At 41.8% G+C, this 23,896-nt stretch overlaps 1 protein-coding gene across 4 annotated transcripts in view; it reads left to right on the top strand.

Annotated features, from left to right (window-relative positions):
- The window catches only part of ADD2 (adducin 2), a 57,337-nt gene extending 33,726 nt beyond the window's left edge, over positions 1-23,611 (top strand). For 3 of the 4 annotated variants that reach the window (XM_075207434.1, XM_075207435.1, XM_075207436.1), the window contains 14 exons: positions 5,478-5,697; positions 5,912-6,050; positions 7,336-7,487; positions 9,742-9,822; positions 11,908-12,057; positions 12,167-12,310; positions 12,437-12,535; positions 14,467-14,643; positions 15,150-15,398; positions 16,386-16,505; positions 18,118-18,207; positions 19,023-19,188; positions 19,701-19,832; positions 22,621-23,611. In XM_075207434.1, coding sequence (XP_075063535.1) covers positions 5,515-5,697; positions 5,912-6,050; positions 7,336-7,487; positions 9,742-9,822; positions 11,908-12,057; positions 12,167-12,310; positions 12,437-12,535; positions 14,467-14,643; positions 15,150-15,398; positions 16,386-16,505; positions 18,118-18,207; positions 19,023-19,188; positions 19,701-19,832; positions 22,621-22,898 — 2,160 coding nt within the window. In that variant the 5' untranslated portion in view covers positions 5,478-5,514 and the 3' untranslated portion in view covers positions 22,899-23,611. Of the gene's footprint in view, positions 1-5,477; positions 5,698-5,911; positions 6,051-7,335; positions 7,488-9,741; positions 9,823-11,907; positions 12,058-12,166; positions 12,311-12,436; positions 12,536-14,466; positions 14,644-15,149; positions 15,399-16,385; positions 16,506-18,117; positions 18,208-19,022; positions 19,189-19,700; positions 19,833-20,407; positions 20,442-22,620 lie in introns of all 4 variants that reach the window. The other variant, XM_075207437.1, reaches the window with a different exon arrangement.
- Positions 23,612-23,896: the final 285 nt, after the last annotated feature.

The following is a 23,896-nucleotide window of genomic DNA, read 5'->3' as shown; positions in this document are numbered from 1 at the left end:
TGCACTCAGTGGTATATAACCATAATTGTTTACTGTGCATTTAAAAACATTCTGATACTTTGTTCCATAGAAGTGCTTCTAAAGAAATATTTTTAAAAAAAACTCCTAAAAAAGGTTTTGTTTTTGTTGCTATACGTGTTGTGATGTGAAAATAGCACATTGTCCTGTTAGCACTAATAAAAAAATATGTGAAATTAACTATCATTTTCTCCTTGATTATTGAATTTGATTATGTGTTTTGTGTAAGCCCACTGTGCCCTATAAGAGACTTGTCCAGCAGCTACATCTCACATTATCCACTCACTTATATAGCCGGGCTCAGCGAGAAGAGGGGAGGAAAAGCTTTGCTTCTCCTGGGGGACAAACACAAGTGTTCCAGGCCCTTTGTTAGAGGCTCAGCCTAATATTATTGAAATATTTTTTCTCCCCTCAGAAATTCCTACTACATGTTTTTGGGGCTCAGTATTGACCATTAGTGAAGGGGTGGGTGACGACCCAGGAACTAACTGTATCTGGGGGGTAATTTGTAGCAGCAGGAATAGGCTTAGGGCTGGCCTATCTTACATCAGAGACAATGGCACAACACTTTCAGTTATTAGATCAATACGGTTACACTTTAGGTTACATCTCTAGGTAATCATTGTGAAACAAGTGGTGGATGATTTTACCTGTGCATGCACTTGTTTGTATGTTTAATTAACACTTGTGTTGGCCTGAGTATACAAAACTTTTAGCCTTTTGTACATTAAAAATGGTCAAAGTGGAGGTGTATACAGTGGTAGGCCATACCACCACTTCTCCTACCGCCTTCATTGTGTAACACTATCAAATTCCAGTCCCATTACATTTTCCATACCACCACTTCTGAATGTCCACTTTGACCCACTGACGGTAACGTGTTGTGCATCCAAATGAGTAGTGCAACAATATCTTGGGCTTAGTCCTATTTAACAAATTATAATGTTTGTCACCTGGCACCTTGGTTACTAAGATGCTGTCAGCACAAGTTGACAATTGAAACTCCTCAGGTAAACATGACACTAGCATACTATAGCTAAGAAACAGTTCAAACATGCTTGGGTTTATACTGTACTGTACAGGGGACCAGAGCACAGATAAAGTGCACTGCCTGTGTAGAAGTCATCTTGCAGCTTAACACAACAACTGGACACCAAAAGATTGCAACAAAGATTGCGATAGAAGGCAAAAGACTTAACACAGAGCCAAAAGTGCCTTGTCCAAGGTGAAAAGAAACCTTCAACCGGATGTGCGCTGGCAGTATCTTTCTGTCATTATACAAGGCCAAAAGTGATTTCAAGCACAGAAACAAACAAGTCTTGCTTCAGTGAAGAATGGTTAAGCTCATTATAAAATGATATTTTTTGATAAATAACCAGGGGTGTTGCTAGGGAGCTGCCACTAGAGCAGCAAGCCATGAATCTGAAGCACCGTGCTACAGGATTTTATTGTGCAATTTCACCTCTGTAATCTTAGTTCACAAATGACATTGTTCTTTTCATGTGTTTTAATCCTATACTTACATTGCTTTTCCCTCCACTAGTTTAACAACAGTATTAAAAAAGCAATCTCCTACTTTCTTGCCTGAACGCTGGGGCTTCTCACTGCACATTAGAGTCCCTGATGGAATTGTGCCTCTACAATGGAGGACCTGATTATTTAGTAGGTTACGACAGAGGACTGTTTTGCTTCTTGGCGCATAATCAACCCCCTTTAGGCTGCTGCCACAGTCACCTTTCAAAGTCCCAACTCGATAACTATTGTCACAGGGACTTTAAATGTTGTCTGCACGATGACATGGCAAGAGCCAGAGACCGTGCTCTGTTGTGGAGGCCTGGTATCAGGAGAGAGCCTCCTTACCTGAACTCCCAGGGCTAGATTTACTAAGCTGCGGGTTTGAAAAAGTGGGGATGTTGCCTATAGCAACCAATCAGATTCTAACTTTCATTTATTTAGTACCTTCTACAAAATGACCGCTAGAATCTGATTGGTTGCTATAGGCAACATCCCCACTTTTTCAAACCCGCAGCTTAGTAAATCTAGCCCCCAATGTTCAGGTAAGTAGGAGAAGTTGGGTGAATTTCTTTTTAAAAACATTGTTAAACTGATGACCCTTATAACTGCATTACCACCCATGAGTGATCTTGCCCAACCTGTGGGCTGCTCCATGCAGTCGCTATTCAGGTCTCTGTGAGATGCTTCTGATTGGTCTTGAAGGCAATATCTCACAAATTTGCTTTTACTTTGAATTTTTCTACAAATCAGGGTCACTAACCATGTTGGTGTTCGTCAAATACCCTGTACCCAGGCACCTAGCTAGTGGTGCCTGTGAGCTCTCCAGTGTCTCTGCACATAGATCTTCATGTGAATGTGTGGTGCTTAATTGTACCAAATGCCCACAACTAGTAGTAATATTAGTAGTGTTTTAAAACTGATACTAGAAGTATATTAGTAGTGCTGTTTAGTGCTAATTATAGTAGTATATTAGTAGTGTTTTATTACTAATACTAGTAGTATATTAGTAGTGTTTAGTTCTAATACTAGTAGCATATTAGTAGCATTTTATTACTAATACTAGTAGCATATTAGTAGTGTTTTAGTACTAATACTAGTAGCATATTAGTAGTGTTTAGTACTCTGTGGTGGTTGTAGCTGTTTGTGGCTGGAAGTATTTTTATTATGATTCTGTCAAAATCTTCTGACGTGTACGTATCTGTCTGAAGAAAAAATGTGTGAAGTGTTTCACTTTGGTCAGTTGAAACACTTGGAAGTAAACAAGTGTCTTATTTCCCTGGTGACATAGGGGCTGATGCAGTGTAGACTGCAAAATAGGAGTATATTACGCTTAAAAAAAATAGAGCATGGAAAGTCGGCGTATTTTCACCCATATGCATTTTGAGATACGTCCGTCTCCATGTCAGCATCATATGCGCCTGGTTTGCGACAAGTCTTTACATCAGTATTTGCACTTGCCTTATAGCAGGTGTGAAAGACACGCCCCCTAACAGGTGTACATGTGTGTTTCTGCACGTCTGCATGAGCCGCATTTATGTGAATGTCTTTACTGTACTCAGCCAACATTAGAACGCCCCTTCCCTCACCTGCCCTGCCTCACCAGGTGCGATCATGCAAGTCTGCATAGGCACATATGTGTGCGCCCACGTTCTGGGCATGTGCAAATTGATTTCACACAAGATACGCCACACAAACTGGCATAATACTCACTTGGCGTCAGCCCCATAATCTGTATATGTCATTGTGAGGGCAGAATAGTAGTGATCCTGATGGTGAGGTGTACAGTATGTGTACCTGCACTTGCAATGTGGATGTATATAGTAGTATTTAACATTCCACTATATAAGATTGGGGAGTAAATGTATCAAGCTGAGAGATTTCCGGCGGGTTTGCAAAACCAATCAGATTCTAGCTATCATTTATTTAGTACATTCTACAAAATGACAGCTAGAATCTGATTGGTTGCTATACACAACATCTCCACTTTTCAAACCCGCCGGAAAACTGTCAGCTTGATACATTTACCCCCGGGACTCAGAACTTTGGGCGATTTGATAGAGCAGATTTGACACATGCAGATTTATGATATCATTGCTATGGTAATACTTATTCTAGGTGCCCTTATTTATATATCTAGAACAAATACTCCATATAGTTTGACAGACTTGTCTTATTAAATTGAACGTTTATTATTTTATATGTGTTTTTTAAATGATTTTTGTAGGTATTTGTACTATAAATAAACTACTCCTGTTTATGCCAGTCCCATTTTAGTGAATGACTTCTGCCATATTAGACTTATATAGCGCCGTTTTTCTGTAGTATTTTTTTAGGTTTTTGAGTGAGGGACAGCAGTTAATATCTATATCAAACAGCTGCTGTAACTACTTTATTTAAGGAGGTAGATTTACCCCGCTCTTTTAGCTGTTTTTATATATACAGTATATATTTTAACCAGCACCGGGACATTCTGGGCCTGATTCATATTCCGATGTAAGTCTGTTTGCGTGACGTAACTTGTGTGAAATAGCGCACACTCAGAAATGGACCTTATGCCAATAAACAACTTGAAGGGTGGAACAGGGGTGGTAAGAGCTGGACAGATCTATGCTGTGTACATTAACAGTGTGCCGAGGACGTTACGACGCAGATGCAGATACTTCAAGACCTAGGACTCTACATACGCTTGGTTTAAGATGTATCATTTGCACCATCTACAGGTCAGGTGTAAGTGCTGACTGATTGTGATGAGTGGCTCAGCATAGTCTTTGTTCGGAAAAAAGTACACGTATGCGTGCCACTAGATAGAACAGAACATATGTACGCAAGTGAGTTAGAAGAACATCTTGAGTTATGTATTTAACGTTAAAAAAATTATAAAAAAATAGTACATTTTTATTAGTGATTATACTGTTTGACCTTATATTGCACATATGCTTGTGTGTACACTGCACTCTGTTATGTCTGGCTACTTCCAGCAAGTACCATTTAGACAGAGGGTGCTTATATCCAGATTCAAATGGAAACACATCTTGAGATCTGCTGGAATTGGAATACGGTCAGAAATACGCTCAAGCTCTTTTTTTAAACCACAGATTTGAATCCGGCCCTCTATTCTTAAATCCCTACTAATGGCTAAGTTCTCATAGCGAAATGAAAATTGCTCTGCTGGTCTATGCGACACCACTTGGCAGCACCTCTGCCTTGTTTTGTTCACATATACACTTTTTAGTTGATATACAGTATACTAGCCACACATCAAGCACTCTATACGTCTCTGCACCCTTCACTGATACAGGCCTCAGTGTTGTAGAACTATATTCAATCTTAGCTCTATCTCTTCCCAGCATCTAGATTAAAAGTCCCAATCACTTTCTTACATGTCAGTCTCATTAACAGATTTAAAATGGCTAATCACTTTAATGGTCTTACACACCCCACCGTGTGCCGTAGCTTGGCATTGTGATGGCAATTTTCACACAGCAAAGTTTTAACTCTTCCAGTGCTGAAACTACATGGTACTCATTCTCTTTAATACCCTCCACGAATTTCTCACTGTGAGTAAAGGTGCTGGAGATAACAGTGTATGTATTTACCTGATGGGCTGCTACAAATCACCTGTACATTTTAAGCTTTCAATACTCTTCAGCTAAACAAGTACTCAAGAAATCGCTGCATTTTTAATTTAATTCTGGCCACTGCATTAGGAAGTGGGTAGATGCGGGAGGCTGCCATACTCTCCCGGGAGACCCATCCGGAATCCGGGAGTCTCCCAGGCATTCCGGGAGAGTTGGCAAGTATGATATCAATTGTTCTTTTAAACTTAAAACTATCCCCCAATTAAAAGTTAACCCTTTCCCTTATTAACGTCATTTTTACATTTCAATTCTTGTAAACATAAATTATATTTTCACTTCTTTATTAACATTCTTTTCAATCCACAGAACTGATGTGTGGTGGAGTCGGAGGTAATCCGGAAAGATGAGTACACAAACTACCCCCGAGCCGGTGTCCTCCCCTCCCCCAGATGGGCAGAGATACTTTGACCGATTTACGGAGAATGACCCAGAATACTTGCGGGTTCGAAATATGGCTGCTGACCTGCGGCAGGATTTCAATGTCATGGATCAGAAGAAACGTGTAACCATGATCCTACAGAGCCCGGTGAGTTGTGTGGAAATACCACAGTCGTCTCTATGTCACATTACACGTTCCTCGGCCTTTTACACTTCATGTGATCTCTGTACAAAGCGATGTAGGTTTCTGTTGTCTTTTTCTATTTTTGCTAAATACTTTCAATTGGTGTCACCCATCATTAAACCATCTCTTTACTCTTTCATCTTACTTTTTGAGTGACTTGTGTTGTTTTGTCTGTCAGTCTTTCAGGGAGGAACTGGAAAGTCTCATTCAGGAGCAGATGAAGAAAGGAAATAACTCTTCTAATATCTGGGCCCTCAGGCAAATCGCTGACTTCATGGCCAGCACTGCACCATCCGTCTTCCCGGCCTGTCCAGTCAGTACGTGTCCCCCTCTCTGTAATGGAGCGGTGCTAGTGGAGATGTCACTTCATATTCATATTCAGTACAGTGTTTGGGAAGTTATTCTACACATGTATCCTTGTTCCTCCAATGTGTCTGTCGCCTACATGCAGGCAGCCATTGGGTGTTCATGAGGACGCAGTGTATTCATTCCCATGCAGCCTTTTACATGCGACTACTGCTGTAATGTCTGATAGTGTTCCCTGTAGGTCAGCAGCGATAGTCCCGCTATCACCTTTCTCATAGAACGCAATCTGTTCACTCATACTTGGTTGCTTCAGGTCTTCAGCCTAAAACTATAGTGGCTGGTCGACATGAGTACCTTTCGGACAAGACTGGTACACGTAGGCAGACAGGTAAAGTCCCATCGATCGAGGCAGTAAAATATCATCAGACCAAGCCTATGATAATAGACTAATGAAAGATACAGATCAACAACCAAGATCACAGATCAGCAAACCCAGGTACCGTTTACCAGACTTAAAATAATAAGTGCTTAATGGAGGCCAAGCCGGGTCTTATCCAGACACTGAGGACCAAATGAAGTTCATATCACCTCAGGATATGCAGCAGGCCCCTGTAAATGTGACGGCCTCTGCGCACAGTCCATGGAGGGTGATAAAAACTGGACATTTGGGCTCCCTGGGGGTATATTTACTAAACTGCGTGTTTGATAAAGTGGAGATGTTGCCTATAGCAACCAATCAGACTCTAGCTATCATTTATTTAGTACATTCTACAAAATGGCAGCTAGGGGTAAATGTATGAAGCTCCGATTTCTGCAAGTCGCTGAAAATCGGTGACTTTGCAGGGGAAATTTAAAGCGGCAATGGCTTGCAAAGGCAAACTTGCTTTTACAAGCCATTGCCGCTTTAAATTTCCCCTGCAAAGTCGCCGATTTTCGGCGACTTGCAGAAATTGGAGCTTTATACATGTACCCCCTAGAATCTGATTGGTTACTATAGGCAACATCTCCACTTTTTCAAACCCTCAGATTAGTAAATATACTCCATGGATTAGGTAGATTTATTACAATCACCAAACATATGCAGCCTATCAATTCACTAGTCAGCGATGACATGACTGAAGCACTGCATCAGTGTATCACTGGTTCCCATTGAATTGATAGACTGAGTTTTCATGAATATAGATTCGGTCAACAAAATGGTTGCCTCCACTGTGTGTAGGTGACAGGTGCTTTAATATGAATATGAGTTTCCATATTTCTGTAGAGGTGAAATAAAACTGAAACTCCATATTTCAGACTCATCCATGGTGGCTCCTATTAATGACCTTCAATACAATGACCCTGTACCTCTGGCGAAAGGCGAGAGGCTAATGAGATGCAAACTCGCCAGTGTCTACAGACTACTGGACCTCTATGGATGGGCCCAACTCAGTGGCACTTTTGCTTCGGTGAGTAATTTCTGTCCACACTATTTACAAGCCATGTATTCATACATCTAGACTGAGTGTGAAAAGTACGAAACGGCAACAAATGTCTGACATCACACAGCTATATTGGTGCAAATTCAACTAGTTTTATGGGAAATCACATGTGGAACTACTAGCACAAAGATACCATGGAAACCAGAGCCCTTTATGTGGTTCCACCAATGTACATAATAAACACACACGTGATATTTTATTAAAAAAAAATACTTTTCAAAATTTCTCATTTTACACTGTCTTGAAGTCGGTGGTAATCGTTTTTTCGATTACCACAATTCCGACATGGCCAATCCCTACAAAAAAGAGACGAAATAATGAAAAACCGAATTGAAAAAAATCAGACTTACCTTCAACACGACGCTGGAGATCACCGAAGAAAGCTCTATAATGACAGCAAGGCATTCCGATAGAAGAACTGACCGGCACTGCAGCCTGACGTCATCGCGACGTCTGTCAATATAAATTTAAAGCGGCAATGTGGGGTTAAGTATTTAAACATTTAACCTTAGGGGGTCCCCACATTGCCGCTTTAAATTTGTATTGACAGACGTCGCGATGATGTCAGGCTGTAGTGTCTGTCAGTCCTTCTATTGGAATGCCTTGCTGTCATTATAGAGCTTTCTTCGGTGATCTCCAGCGTCGTGTTGAAGGTAAGTCTTATTATTTTCAATTCGGTTTTTCATTATTTCGTCTTTTTTTTTGTAGGTATTGCCCATGTCGGACTTATCGTCATAGTTAAACCGTTCCCAACCCCTTGAAGTAGTCTGATAGATGGTTTGGCCTTGAGAGGGAATTCTACCTTGTGCTGACCAGGCTGGGGCTGGTATCACATTATGACAGGGTTTCTCTGTTAGTAGTGTGACCCATCCCATCCTGGCAGAGCCTGGTGCTGGTTGTCACTTTAAAGGGGGACCACACGCTTGTTTTTTAAACAGCAGCTATGATCGTCTTTATCAGGTCGGTGATGATGATTTCTGTATCTTCAGCACCCCCAGTTAATTAATTTCTCATTATCCCTCACACCTACACTCCTGTGATTCATGCCCCCCTCCTGACACCAGTGCTAATCATTCACCACCCTTCTTCTGCGTGGCATTTTATTTCCACCCTCCCTCACACCCAGTTTCTTGTGATTCACCAACTAGTCCCCCCCCTGCCGTCACCAACTCAGCCGACTCGGAGTCCTGCCAGCCCGTCTCTTACTGACTTAGTTTTGGAGTGGTGGGTGGTGACTTATTGACATCCTCCGCCTCTCCACTCCAAAAAATTTGTAAGTAACTTTGTAACTGTGGTACCATTAGATTTGATCCAAAAAGTGAGAACGTATTTTTAGCCCTCCAATCCAGGGGCGCACGGAGGATTTTTAAGGGGGTGTTTCCCCTCCACCCCCCTCCCCCCTTCAAAAAAAGTGAGAGAGCTGCCGCGCATGCGCAGCAGCACCGCCGCGGATGCTTCTTTGACAGCGCCGCGGCTGCTGTATAGTACAGTGCAGCTATGTGGGGCACTTTTTTAGCGGAAGGGAGGGGTTTTTGGAGACCCAGAAACCCCTCCTGAGTGCGCCCCTGCCATCCCTCCCTGTTTGTGTTGTTTTTAGTGAAGTATTATAAGAATCCCAGCCTTTGTCGCTTCATTTTTCCTTATGTATTTGCAGAACTGCTTGTTTTGAACGTGTATATTAATTGCATATTAAATATTAGACTAAAAAGTCTTTTTTTTTTTTTCCTTCCAAAATATTTTCATAATGGCTTTTGACTGTACAGTAAATTCAAAAAGAAATATGTATATGCATTATACACACCAATTGTAATGTAAATAATGTAATGTAAATAATGACATTCAATTACCAAATTGAAATATTTAAATCGACATTCGCGTCCAAATATACAGCTGTATAAGATAATATAGCTGCGGAACAAGCCACATATTTTTATTTTATTAGAAATGCAATAATATGTGAAATAGACATAGCGCTAAGGTTTCTAAATAAATGGGGTACTAGATTTTGATGGAATACAATAGCCGGAAACCAAATTGAGAAGAAAAAGAAGTAATAATAACTGCAATAACAAAACCAACAACAGTAATAACAAAAACAGTGGAGACAAAAATTGCTCACCAGAGCCCCGAGAAGTCAGCGATCCGTCAATGACTTCACCTGTACATAGTATCTACTGCTCAGTCCACCACATCATCCATAATCCTTATATTCTGCTTTCAGATAAGAGTGAATAAGGAACAGGATCATTTCTTAATCAGCCCGCGTGGGGTGGCTTGTAATGAAGTGACTGCTTCAATCCTTGTAAGTACATATCGGTCAATATTCTTTTTTTCAGACATTTCAGACATAATCTATGGCTTTGTTGGGTGCAATTCGTCATAGGGAATATACCCTTTGTTGCCCATGCCTTACTGTACCTAAATTACACTTAAATCCCACTGGTGCAGGGCCTGATTAAGGGTTCTGGCCACCCTAGGCTAATACATCCGTAGCACCCCATAACCCCCCCCCCCTTCCCCAATGTATAGGTGTATAGGTGTACTCCTGAGTATAAATATTCAGGAGTATTCTCCAACATTCGTATTTAGAAGTATTGTACCTTTCTCTCTTACCTGTTCTTGCTCTTCTCTCCTGCTTGTTTTTGCAGCTTTGCTGTCTTCTAGCTGACTACTGGAAAGTTGGGGTCCTGTTTTTAAAATGCAAAATTGTATTATAATGCAAAATGTTATCGCTGCTCTATTTTTTAAATACCCCCTCAGCCATTTTCATTACTTCCCCTTCAACCATTTTCATTACCCTCCCCCCCCCCAACAGCTACTTTCATTACCGCAACACCCCCCTGCAGCCATTTACATAACCCCATCCCCCTCCCCGCAGCCATTTTCATTACCCCCTCCCCCACAGACACTTTCATTACCTCAACCCCCCCCAGCAGCCTTTCCATAAACCCCCCCCCTCCCGCAACCATTTTCATTACCTCAAATCCGGCTGCAGCCATTTTCATTACCTACACCCTCCCCCCCCCCCCCTCAGCGATTTGCCTTAACTCCCCCCGTAGCTATTTTTCTTACCTCCCCCCTGCAGCCAATGCCCCCTCTGCAGCTATTTTCCTCATCCATCCCCCCCTGCAGCTATTTTCCTCATCCATCCCCCCCTGCAGCTATTTTCCTCATCCATCCCCCCCTGCAGCTATTTACCTCATCTATCCCCCCTGCAGCTATTTACCTTATCTATCCCCCCCAGCAGCTATTTTCCTCTTATCCTCAACCCCCACTTACCTCCCACCATGTAACCAATGCCCCCATGAAGCAATTTCCCTTACTTCCACCCAGCATCCATTCACACCCCCTACAGCTATTTTCCTCAACTGCCCCTAACCCCCCCGCAGCTATTTTCCTGTTTTCGCCATTAAACCAGGGGTGGCCCTGCTGTCTGACAGCCATGGAGCCGAGCGCATTAAAAAACAAAGAACAAGACAACAAAAAAAACAGAATGCAGGCAGCACCATGCCCCCCTGGGACCCAGCGCCCCAGGCTGCAGCCTAATCAGACTAATGGTTGATCAGGCCCTGCACTTGTGTCACATGACATATGGTCAAAGTGCCCCATGACCTCAGAGGAGGTCATTTACCAAACACAAGATGTCCAAGGTACAAAGCCAAATCCTTTTTGGTAAAGCTTTGATTCTAAATTTTATACAATATTATATTATAATATTTCTCCTTCACCACCTTAGCTCATAGCTAGTACAGCTAAGGAGGCCAATGATCATAGTAATCAGACACTGGGTGGGTCAGAGTGGCTTTGATAGGTTTTAGTAGTGGAGGATCCCCCAAAAAATAAAAAAATAGTGCCCCCCCTGTATATCACAGCAAGCTGAATAGTGTAGGGACCCTGTATAGCCTCCTAGTGGCCATATTGTCTAGGGAAACAAGTGGGACACAGACATCACAGCTATGCGCTCAGTGAGTACACAACTGTGAAAAATCAAAGATGGAACACAAAAACGTTTTAAGAAACTGAAATGAATGAAAATGAATCTACCCTTTGTATAAACATCTTTACTTCTTCCACCTCTACTTATTTTCTGGGGTCTTCCCCATCCCTCCACCTCTTCTTTGTCCTGATCTTTAGTAATCTATCTCCCCTTTGCCACGTATTGGACAGAACTCCTATATACCATGCCCAGCGATATGATTAGATGGTATCACCAGCCAGTCACTTATTAGGGACACGGCAGGAACCAGTTCAAACCATCTCCCTGACAAGCCATTTTGCATTTAAGATTAGTTTATTTATCTCATCCTCCTTGGTTGTTATGACAATGTCTTTACAATTGTGTTCATGAACAACACAACTAAAGGATCTTGTGCAATGTCACCCACAGGTAAAGGTGAACATCTTGGGGGAGATGGTGGAGGTGGGCAGCTCCAGCTTTGAGGTGGAAACCTGTGACTTCAGCCTGCATTCAGCTATCTACTCTGCAAGACCAGATGTGAAATGTATCATCCAACTGCACACAGCAGCCACGACTGCGGTGAGACCACAGGATAACATAGCAGTAGAGTACATGCAGAGGAGATTACACAATACATTGTATTAGTTGCAGATTGTCTATCTAATCAGACAGCTCTGTTCTCTTGTAGGTGTCAGCCATGAAGTGTGGCCTCCTACCCATCTCACATGATGCTTTGCTGGCTGGGGAGGCGGTGTATTTTGATTTCAATGGAGACATGGAAGAAGAAAAGGACAGGATCGAACTGCAGAAGTGCTTGGGACCTACGTGCAAGGTTGTGCCATAATTTTTCTACCCACCTGACTTTAAATCCCTAAAATGAGCACATTCCTCATTCTCCTTGAGAAGTTACACTATTCCCAGGTATATTACACGTTGATGTTCACTTCCATTCCCCCAGGTCCTCGTTCTGCGGAATCATGGAGTTGTTGCACTGGGTGAATCGGTGGAAGAAGCCTTCTATAAAATTTTCCACCTGCAGGAAGCCTGTGAAATCCAGGTATATGGTATTACAGTATAAATGATCAAATAGTGTATCACAGAGGACTTCTATTGTAGCCTTATCACTTACCTAACACTTTCCATTTCCAGAATAATTTGTTACACTGAATACCTAAAATTGTCACAGGAATTATTACTGTTTGGCCAGAATGCAGGATAGGAGAATACTGGTTCTCGATGTTACTGAATTATGCATGTCCCACTTTTCTGGTCTGTTCATCTTTGTCTATTTCGTAATGATCCTTTTAATTTGGTTGTGTTGCTCCTCAGGGACTAATTCTTTAACCTATCAAACAATTCATTGCCATTAGATTGCTTATTACCCCGTGGTACTGCCCCTATACCTCATAAATAATGTCACCTTGGGTCCCACTGGGACTGTCTTTGAATCTTGTACAGTATATTGAGTTACTGTTATTGAAACGCTATACTCTGAATGTCTTTCTAAATTGTGGTTTCCTGTATATTTGCACAACTCTTTTTTAACTTTAGAAATATAGTATGTATAGTACAAGAGAATGAATAGAAAGTATACAAGACAAAAGAATATTGCCAAAATCAGGAACAGTCCTAAAGATAAATAAGGAATATAAACACAAATGTACTTATTTGGATTCCAGTATTCCTGATGCTTGCTGTTACAATACCGTGGGGTAGGGGGATACACCTCTCTGTATATACCAGGAGAAAGCCCTGCATCCACAGGCAAAGGGACACATACAATAACCAGAGAAAGGTCACAGTGAAATCACTTGTTCCGCTTGAAGCCACAAGTTGCTCATACATCTTACTGGTCACCCAACTTTTGGCAAGCCCACACCAGCGCAGTGATTTGCACATCGGTACCAATTACACCTTGCTTGGATCGACAATTCCTCAATCTCTTCACAATAGCTCAGGACAGTGGGAACTATAAGCCCCAGCCTGTCCTGAGTCCAACAACCATGATCTGAATATACGTATTGAGTGCTACAATTGCGGGCCCTTTTCTAAACCTAGATATATGTCCCTAAATCTTTTCTGGGGAAACAAAATTTAAGCTGTAAATGATTAAAACATAAGAGAACTTTACAACTATTGTGGTGTGTGCGTGCCCTCAAAACAATGCCTGAGGAAATAGGAAAATGACTGGTATCTGCCTGTGTGTGGTCACCTTCCACAGGTTATAGTGATGCCGAAAGTGGTGATCCAAACAGCAGGATTACTGTATGTCTGGCCAGAATCATTTATTTCTCTTTCCACTTCTCAAAGGACGTTGTTAGTTTCCTAAAAGACCCCATGTCCAACCCCACCACCAGGGGCTGGCTGGGCTGGGGTGGCAGGGGGCATTTGCCCACTGGGCTGGTCCCATAGTGGGCTATCTTGGGCTGGGCTACCTATATTTTATTCCTTTAAAATGTTCCTAATAGGCTGTTGAGCTGAGTCTAGAATTTGCCAGCCAGTCACTGCCCACCACCAACTTCACTGCATTCATAGTTACTGCTACAAATGGAAGAAATGTTTATGCACTATAGCTATGCTGGTCACACAACAATTTCAGTATATTAAAAAGTAATAATTTGGAGGACTGTTCTGTGTTTAATGCTCAGACCTGAGCTGCTGATATCTGGACCTAGCCCAGCCCTGTCTTTACTCATATCCTTGGAATGTTTTTTTTTTTTAAAAACTATGAAGGACGTTTCTAAGAAACAGCTTTGTGTTTAAGGTCTCAGCAGTGCCTAGCGCAGGAGGGCCGGAGCTATGCTGGTCACACAACAATTTCAGTATATTAAAAAGTAATAATTTGGAGGACTGTTCTGTGTTTAATGCTCAGACCTGAGCTGCTGATATCTGGACCTAGCCCAGCCCTGTCTTTACTCATATCCTTGGAATGTTTTTTTTTTTTAAAAACTATGAAGGACGTTTCTAAGAAACAGCTTTGTGTTTAAGGTCTCAGCAGTGCCTAGCGCAGGAGGGCCGGAGAATCTGATCCTCATGGACCGGGAAAAGTATCGTCCACACGAGGTGGGCACAGTCGGCTGGGCTGGAGGCATGTTCGGACCCATGCAGAAGAGCAGATTGGGGGAACATGAATTTGAGGCTTTAATGAGAATGATGGATAATTTGGTGAGTGCACATCATTTTCTGCAATTAAACAACCTCAATAAGTTCTTTATTCCCATAAATAATAAATAATATGCTTCAGGAAAAGGTACCCAACTGTCCATTTAAACTGAAACCATTGTGAAAACAGTGCGTGATCTAATGTTAGCATTATGTATGCCTTTCGGATGGAAGTAATAGTATTGTTTTATTTGACCCAATGATGCAACTGAAAGAGCAGAATCCATTATCTTTAAAACAATGGGTCTCTTGTCTTCCTTGGACAATGGGGGGATGAGATCGTAACTCTTTTTGGGCTTCTCCTATCCAGGCACCATTATTAGAAACTAATCATTGGGATAGTTTGCTATAACTAGTTTACTGTATAGAGCACCCAAAAGGAAATACAAAATGGAATTTATTGCCAGAGGAAACTTCAGATCATATGGGTGTTAAAGATTTTTAATTTCACAATTTTGGGAGACCTAAAATCGTTGATATATTGATTTAGTGTGATTTATCCCCTGTAGGGTTACCGTACAGGCTATACATACCGGCACCCATTTGTGCAAGAAAAGACGAGACACAAGAGCGATGTGGAGATCCCGGCCACAGTTACTGCATTTTTCTTTGAAGAGGAAGGTGTCCCACTTTCAACATTACGGCAGCACGCTCAGAAACAGCAGAAGGAGAAGACCCGCTGGCTAAATACGCCTAACACTTACTTGCGGGTCAATGTGGCAGAGGAGAACGTAAGCAGCCAGAGGAGTAAGACCACGGTAAGGAGTCATGTGACATTGGGAGAGCTCTACTTGTATGGTGCAGTGTCGGTTCAATATATTTATGGTAACCCCTCTGTAAGTGTAGACTTCAGGACCTTGCAAGGATTTCTTTCATGGGGAATTCTAGTAGATTGAAAGTCCTCAGATTGCATCAGCTTCCTGGTACAATTAATTATGGACAAATATGAAAAATGCATTATTTTATGGTCATGTTTTAATGCTCACAATTTCATGAGTCATTCTCTTATTTGACAAAGTAAGTGGAACCACTTCTTCTCTATTTCTACTGCCTATGGGGCTTATTTACTATGCTCCAGCAATAACCTAGATTTTGTACCAGTGATAAAAAATGTAGTTTCACTCCAATTTAAGAAAAAAATCTTGCCAGTTCAGCTGAGTGATACTCCACTCCCCGGCAATACTGGCTAGCAGCGGTAAGGGTCCAGGGCGCGTCTGCCCATGTGTGACCTGTCACTGGCCACCACTGTCCATGGTAAATCGACAAAGCATGTACTAGCCTGGTGATAGCTAACACTGGCCAAACTTTGATAAATTGGGAGAAAGCCTAAATACCTTTTTCTTGACCCCTATGACAAAAACACTTCATTACTCACTCACATACTTATACTACAGTATCTGAGATGACTTTAGTGGATATAAATGCGTCTGGAATCTTCCTTCAGTCAAGAAATATTACCTGGGTTCTTAGGGATTACCGAAAAAAGAGCCAAAATTTTTCAGGAAGTCACTTATAACAGGAAGTATTTAATTAAGGAAATTTTCATTAATATTTAATTTGTAAATGTCAACCTGTATATGGCATACAGGGCAAATTATTAGTAATACATTAGTTTTTCCTTTGTTATTTTTAGTTAAATTATTTGTGCAATAAGTAATGCAAAAAAATTTATAGTTTCACCATTCTCATGCATTAAAAGCACTTTATATTGATTACCTGTGACACGACTATATTTCATCCCACAGTGGCTGAAAGCCGACGAGGTTGTGAAGCCAAGCAGTGGGATGCCCATACGTATTGAGAACCCCAACCAGTTTGTGCCACTCTTCACCGACCCTCGTGAAGTCTTAGAGACCAGGAACAAGGTGGGTCCCTCATCCTATGACCAGAATGGAGCATATGGGTCATCCTATGGGCAGAGTGGAGGATGTGGGTCATCCTATGGGCAGAGAGGAGGATATAAGTCAACCTATGGCCAGAGTGGAGTATATGGGTCATCTTATGGCCAGAGTGGAGCATGTGGGTCATTCTATGGCCAGAGTGGAGGATATGGGTGTAACGGAGTAGCTGAATCTAGTACTAATCACAATTAACAATGGATTCCAGAGGTGCGGAGTCTAACGAACTCCACGGTGTTCACCAAGAAGCGCCGCAACACAGGATGGGCTTAGCTGCCGGGAGCCGCAGGACACGGTCCACTGGTTCGCCTCACAATGTAGTACTGGTGGAGGGAGTGACCAGATAGGAGAGTAGTCGATCAGCTGGGACTGGTACACAAACGTACACTAGCTGTACAGAATCAGGAGGCAGGAACCACTCAGACAAGCCAGGTCAGGAGCACAAGAATAACGGAGAATAGGGAAGGTCGCACAAGCAGGAACTGGTACACAGGAATCAGATCTGGAACAGAGGAGTAGCAGGGATTCACGAAGAACCAGGAGCCAGGAAGCATACAAGTTACTCTGACACTCACTGAGTGTAAGAGTGAGGTTTAAGTACTGCTGCAGATTCAAATTCCCCGCCCTGAACTAGCGATCATGTGACCGCCAATACCCTGAAGTGAGAGTTCCGATGCTGAGAGCCTCAGCACTGGAGCGAGGACAGGTAAGTTCGTGACAGTGGGTCATCCTATGGCCAGAGTGAAGGATACGGGTCATCCTATGGCCAGAGTGGAGGATACGGGTCATCCTATGGCCAGAGTGGAACATACGGGTCATCCTATGGCCAGAGTGGAACATACGGGTCATCCTATGGCCAGAGTAGAGGATACGGGTCATCCTATGGCCAGAGTGGAACATAGGGGTTATCCTATGGCCAGAGTGGTACATACGGGTCATCCTATGGCCAGAGTGGAGGATACGGCAGGTCATCCTATGGCCAGAGTGAAGGATACGAGTCATCCTATGGCCAGAGTGGAGGACATGATTCATCCTATGGACAGAAGCAAAGCTGTGGATACAGCTCCTAGTCAGCTCCTCAAAGCTCTGGGCTATTAACTACAGCAGCTCACATTCCCCCTACAACATTCAAATCAAGTCTGTTTGTACTAATCATTCAAAAGTTATTTGTAGCACAATGTGACATCAGAACATAGCTAAAAATATGGTAGTTAAAATTAGAGTCAGACATTAATTGCACTAAATAATTAGATCAGAAAAGTGGAATATACCAGTCTTTGGTACCTAAGGCAGTAGTATAAATTGTAAATCTTGGGAAGCTCTGTAAACCTAAAACTCCTAGTTAAAATGGCTATATATATTGTTTTTTTGTCATGGGGCCCTCTACTGCCTTTGTCCACCACTGGTACAATGGGATACAGCAGCCCACTGAGCTACAGATCTACAACATCTGTGGAGTAATATGAGCTATGCCTGCTATGTACAACATCTAGAATGTTAGCATGCTGTATATTTTCATAATGAATATGTTAGAATCTGACGGAGCTGTCATTTATAACATTTTTTTTTTCTTTTACAGATCCGAGAGCAGAATCGCCAAGATGTGAAGTCTGCTGGACCACAGTCTCAATTACTAGCCAGTGTGATAACAGATAAAAGCAGAAGTCCGGTACATACATTTTTCCTATATGCTTGCACGACCTAGTAATTTATGCTTCAATAGAGCCTTACTTTGTGTACCTCGGTGTGATTATAAGTAAAGACTGACAGGAAATCTTGTTGCAAAAGAGAGACAGTGAATGGAGAAAACAAAGACCATCATGAATAAACCATTCTTGAAACTACAGGTGGGCTAAATGGAGCCAAATGACCTTGTGCTATAAAAAATACACTCATAGCCATATTTGAACATTAGTTATTCACGTGATCCTGTAATGAAGTAGTATTACTTCAACCAAAATCTAATAATTCCAATTGATAGGTTTTGCAAAACAATGGTATCTTTCACCTAGGTCATGTGAATTCCTTCTGTTTTAAGACTGTTATTACTGAACCCACCTCTAACTAATTTATACTCCTTTCCAACACACACTTTTTAGAAACTCATGTAGTGCTAATTGTCTTATGAACTGGTGATTCCAGTGATGAATGTGCTGTCTGCAGTCTCTGGATTCAGCTCTGCTATTTCTAGCGGGACTTCACAAGCATCCCTGCTGCAATAATATGTGCTATGTATAATGGCTCATTATAGTGATCTCAAGCTGGAGACACAAGTCTGCCAACCTGTTTGATAGCTTGTCTGCCGCTGGTAGCTGAACATTATGTAGAGACTGCAGCGAGGACAGGTAAGTTCATGTCAATGAGTCATCTTTGCTGAGGAGATAAGCATAATTAATAAAATACTTATTATCACAGGGGTGTCTAAAAGGGATGGGTGCAAACAAATTGAAGGTGGAGAAACTCTTTACCATATTCTAATTCCAGTCTGCAGACAGCCATCTGGCCTCCAAAACAGAAACAGAAATCACGGAGCAGCCTGTGGAAGAGATCTCACCAGAACCAGAGACACCCAACCCTTTTAGCCAGTTGACCGACCAAGAGCTTGAAGAGTATAAGAAAGAGGTGGAGAGGAAGAAGAGTGCTATTGATGGTAGGCATGACCTAGGATCCATCTCATTCACCAAACAGATCTTGTTGGTCTCCCATCCACCCACACGTCATGATCAACCAAAGCCATGTTCCATTATCCAGGCAAATCCTGAATAATCTCCCTATAGACACGAGTCTAAAGTAAATATATAGAGTTAGTGTGATGAGTTTTCACTACTCCCCCTTCCCCCAATGAACTATGGAATGACTTGAATTTGCTGAGTAGAGTTCAAGGGCGCCCCAAATTGCACCAGATGTGGTCGCTTGGTGCTCAGCCAGAGCAACCGTATCATTTTTGGACCGAACCTGGAAGATGACCCATCACACAGGCCAATAGCGATAACCTTTCAACAGAATTTGTGAACATGCCTGGTAATGATCCAATTGATTTCAATTGTATTCATTATCGAGTGCCTGGCTTCTTACAGGGTGACATATGCAGCAGTGTCCAATGGCCAGTATCGCCTGCGTTATTGCAGGAGGTGTGGCCATCATAATCCTCTGTATCTACAGATCCAGATCCAGGAGAGAAGGAAGTTGCAGATGAGGAGTCCCAGCCTTCACTAGTGACACCGCCCACTTCTCCTGTAAGAACTCCTACAAAGACCACGGATCTGATTGTGTCCCCTTCCAAGTCTTCAGAAGGTAGGTCCTGTTCTGGGACTATGATAGATATGATCCCGGTAAATGATGTCAATTAGCTAAACCAGCTTGGTACAAATAATCCGGAGTATGTTATCTTCTTAGTTGCATAGAATGATTTTTTTTTTCTGTTTTTATTGCAGATTATTTTGTTGGCGGATAGGGAACAGAAATTTTATGAATAAAACAGAATTCCATGTTGTCACCAAGCTGTGATTAGGCAAACCAATTAAATGTTTTGTTCAATCGCAATAGAACAGATTAACGTGCCAGAAGGGAGACTTCTCACCAGGGTGTATGATCTCATCCAGAGCAGCCTCACATACAAGTGTGCTCCTTACACCCTGCCAAGAAGTCTCGCTACTGACTCCTATTGGTTGTACTAAGTAGTGTACATTCTCTCAGTCTGGGAACATTGCTCTTATTCCCTGCTAGTCAGTCTTTGATTCTGTCCTGTTCCTCTCTTCTTTCTTTAGCTCTTTCTGTATTCATTGTGATCATATGTTGTCATTGTGTCTTTGTGTGTGTGTGTCGCCACAATGTCTCCCCTTCTCTTTCCATGTGCTGTCTCATGGCAGGAGTCAACTCAGACTCTGAATACCTGTCTCTGTAGTAAGTATAGATGGCCTGGCTTGCTACTCTCCACCTTCCTTAAGCTTTTGCTCCCCCAACAATCACTCCTATTTTACACCACAGACATTTGGTTACCATGCAAAGCAAACCACTTTAAGCTAAAACTTATTTGTGACCTATTGTCAACCAAATAATTTAATTCACTGTAAGAAAAAAAAAAAAATGATATATACTTAATTGGACTAACCTCATTCTGCAGGGCTGTCCTGACTTAACCTTGATCATGTGGTATCCAAATTCTGCATTGTAAATGACCACATTTCGATGGCACGCACCTCACCTGCCTCTATAAAGGCAGTGAATTGGGAGCTATCTTGCAGACTAGTACATCTACCGTTTTTGCACTGACTAATGCACTCCTTGCAAACTAACTATCAAAGCAGCAATACTCCCTAATAACACTTATTAACTTGGAACATCGGTGTGTATAGTTGTAGCTGCTTGCTTTGTAAATGGTGCTCTTAATGCTAATTATTTTTTCCATAGCCTTTATGCTAAGCTATTCCTCCACAGTATAAAAGCAGGGAAATAATTAGAGGTCTGCAGGAATGTCTCCTCTGTTCCGTACTTTCCTGAAATGGAAGAGTAAAAAGAAAATGTGTGATGTTGACAAAGCCAAAACAAAACCCAGCAATATGTATTTTCTGTCAAGAGTCCGTGTTCCACCAGTGTACCCTAATTTGAACTATTGTACCATGTCAAATTTGTTCATGCTACCACAAATCGAGTATTATAAAAGTCAATAGTTATATCTGAGAAATTAAGTATAGCTAAAATGGGGCTGTATTTGTGGGCTACATTTAAATGTGCCCATAGCCTGCACACAGAGGAGGCGGCCATTTTGTGAGCTATACCAATATTCCTTAGAATAAACTTTGGGCCTCAGTTAGTACATCCAGATACAAGATGCTATTTGTATGTTAGCAAAGCCATTCTGCTCTGCAGGGAGGGACATTTAAGATGTGCAGACAGATTTCAAGTTGGTAGGGGCGTAATTCCCTGCGCAAATATAAATCTTAATGTAAAAATAAACTGGCCAATATTTGTGTGCTACATGCAAAATTAGACAATATTTTCCCCACAAAATTGTATTTACACATCGCTCCAAGCCCCCATCCCCCCCGCTTTACAACTTAGTTTGTCCAAGTGCAAATTTGCACTGTTTCAGATGGATTTGCTCCTCGCTCTAGATGAGGCCCTTTGGTGGGAATTCAATTAGACGCAAAGGGGCATATTCAATTGTCGGCGGAAACGCTGAAAATCCCGTGGTCCGTGCACGATTACCGTTATTACGGGAAAACTGTTAATACGGTAATTTGCTCGCTGGATTTCAGCTCGCAGCTCCCTGAGCCGCGAGCTGAAATCCAGCTAACTATTACCATATTGACGGTAATAGTTTTTCCGCGGCGGGATTTCCCGACAATTGAATATGCCCCAAAGTGTCTCACGGACGGTCTGAGATTTTTCCATGCACCAAAATGAGCGGAGATTTCTACCATAATTGCCAGCAAAGTGCACGGCGCAATGTTCACGCGCAACATCACCGGCAATTGAATTCCCGCCTTTGGGTCTCAAGCATCCGTTATGTCACTAGAAATTGGATTGGCCATATTATTATGAATATTGGTCCAGTCCACAAAAATGGATGCCTGTGTATAGGAGACGCATGTAAACTGAGAGCAGACTGAGGGTGTTGTTTTTCTTATATGTATTAATTAAATTGCTTCAGCAAAGCTGCAGTGAAGTCATTTTAGGTAACTACAGACCTTGTTGTAGGGATGGAGAAATAGTTTTGTCTCCATTTAATAAACTATACCCACCTGAGCTACCTCAAGCGAGTTCTTTTCTATTTTTATGGGGATTTTCAAATCGGTTCCAAGGACACCCCAACAGGTATTTCAGAGATGAACGCTGTGAGGAGACCTAGGAACATGCCAGTTATTGGAGCAGACAAGTTTCATTAATAACATTGGTTTTGTCCACATTATATTTGTACCAATATTCTGGAAAATGAGGCTTATTAATTCATTAGGAACTTGTGATGTCACTGAGATGCTCATATTCAATATACATGTGCTGCTTATAAATGGTTAATTAGAAATAAAATTGATTTGGAGGGTATAATTCTATCTATTTTGTGTCTATATTTGTATTAAAGAAGCAGAGAAGAAGGAGGATGTCCCAGTTTCCGCAGAAACTGTTGAAGAGAAGGTCCAAGGGACCATGGTGCTGAATGGGAAAGACGACGATCAAACTCCTCAGGAGGAAACACTCCCGAAAGTTACAGAAACCCCTAAAGGGAAAAATGAGACGGTACCCAATGCCTCCCCAGAGGGGTCCCCCACCAAATCACCCTCCAAAAAGAAAAAGAAGTTTCGCACCCCCTCATTCCTAAAGAAAGGAAAAAAGAAGGAGAAAGAGAAGTCAGAGTCTTGATCTCCTGATCCATGGAACTGTCCTGTCATATAGGGTAAACAAGCTCTTTGGCTTCCAGAGAAGAGAGTTAAACGTACCCCTGCTACGTACGGATGCGGGGGTTTTGATGTGGATGCTTATTCCTGAGGTGGTTTTTTTTTTTTAGGGGATTTGTACAGCCTGTGCCATTACAGCACAGTCAATCCACTGACTCTCGAGACAGATTCCTGCTTCGCTCACAAGGAAAAACAAAATACATTTTTATAATTGTCTTAACCTTATAGCTGGCTTCTTTTCGACATTCCTCTACGGCAACATTTTTTTCAATTTTTTTTTTTTTTTTTGTGGTTTCTTTGAAAGTTTTTATTTTTGGAGTATTTAAGAATGCGACGTGTTTACTTTAGTCATGTGCAAGTGAAAGTGGATACAACATGGCGGCCAAAGGTCTGCCCTGCCGCAAGTGGCGCCACAGAAACGGAAGCCATTAATGCTTCCTGTGCTGCATACTTTACAATAATCATTTCATCTATTAAATTGACCCTCAAATCAGGTCACTACTACTTCTGTCAATGCTGTAAAGCGATGCTTGCCATTTTAATCTCATTGTGTAATGCATTCTCATTGCGATATCAATATATCAATTCTGTTATATATGACCTAGCCTGGGTGTACCCTGCTACAAACCCTATGTAGAGAACAAGTCAATATGTACAAATAGAAAATAAATACTACTATTATAACTACTATTATAAGCCACCATGCAATATAATTGAAATTGAAATTTAAAAAAAAAAACAATGATAAGCCAAACTAATTCAATTTGTGAGAATTACCCATGTAACTGTTTTCCAATTAAGTGTTGGCCATATAACTTAGTAGTTCACCTTTTTCACGTTATTGAGCAACGGATGACATTAGAGTGGATCTGTCATCTACACTCAGTGGCGGCAGTGGATTTGTTGGCTGAACCACTATCTAGCCCATCAATTCAGTAAGGATTAGTGATGTCACTAAGGTAT

This window comes from Mixophyes fleayi, chromosome 4 (genome assembly GCF_038048845.1).
Source record: "Mixophyes fleayi isolate aMixFle1 chromosome 4, aMixFle1.hap1, whole genome shotgun sequence".
Taxonomy (NCBI): Eukaryota; Metazoa; Chordata; class Amphibia; order Anura; family Limnodynastidae; genus Mixophyes; species Mixophyes fleayi.
The sequence above is the reverse complement of the archived record's forward strand: the minus strand, read 5'-3'. Positions and strand labels throughout refer to the sequence as shown.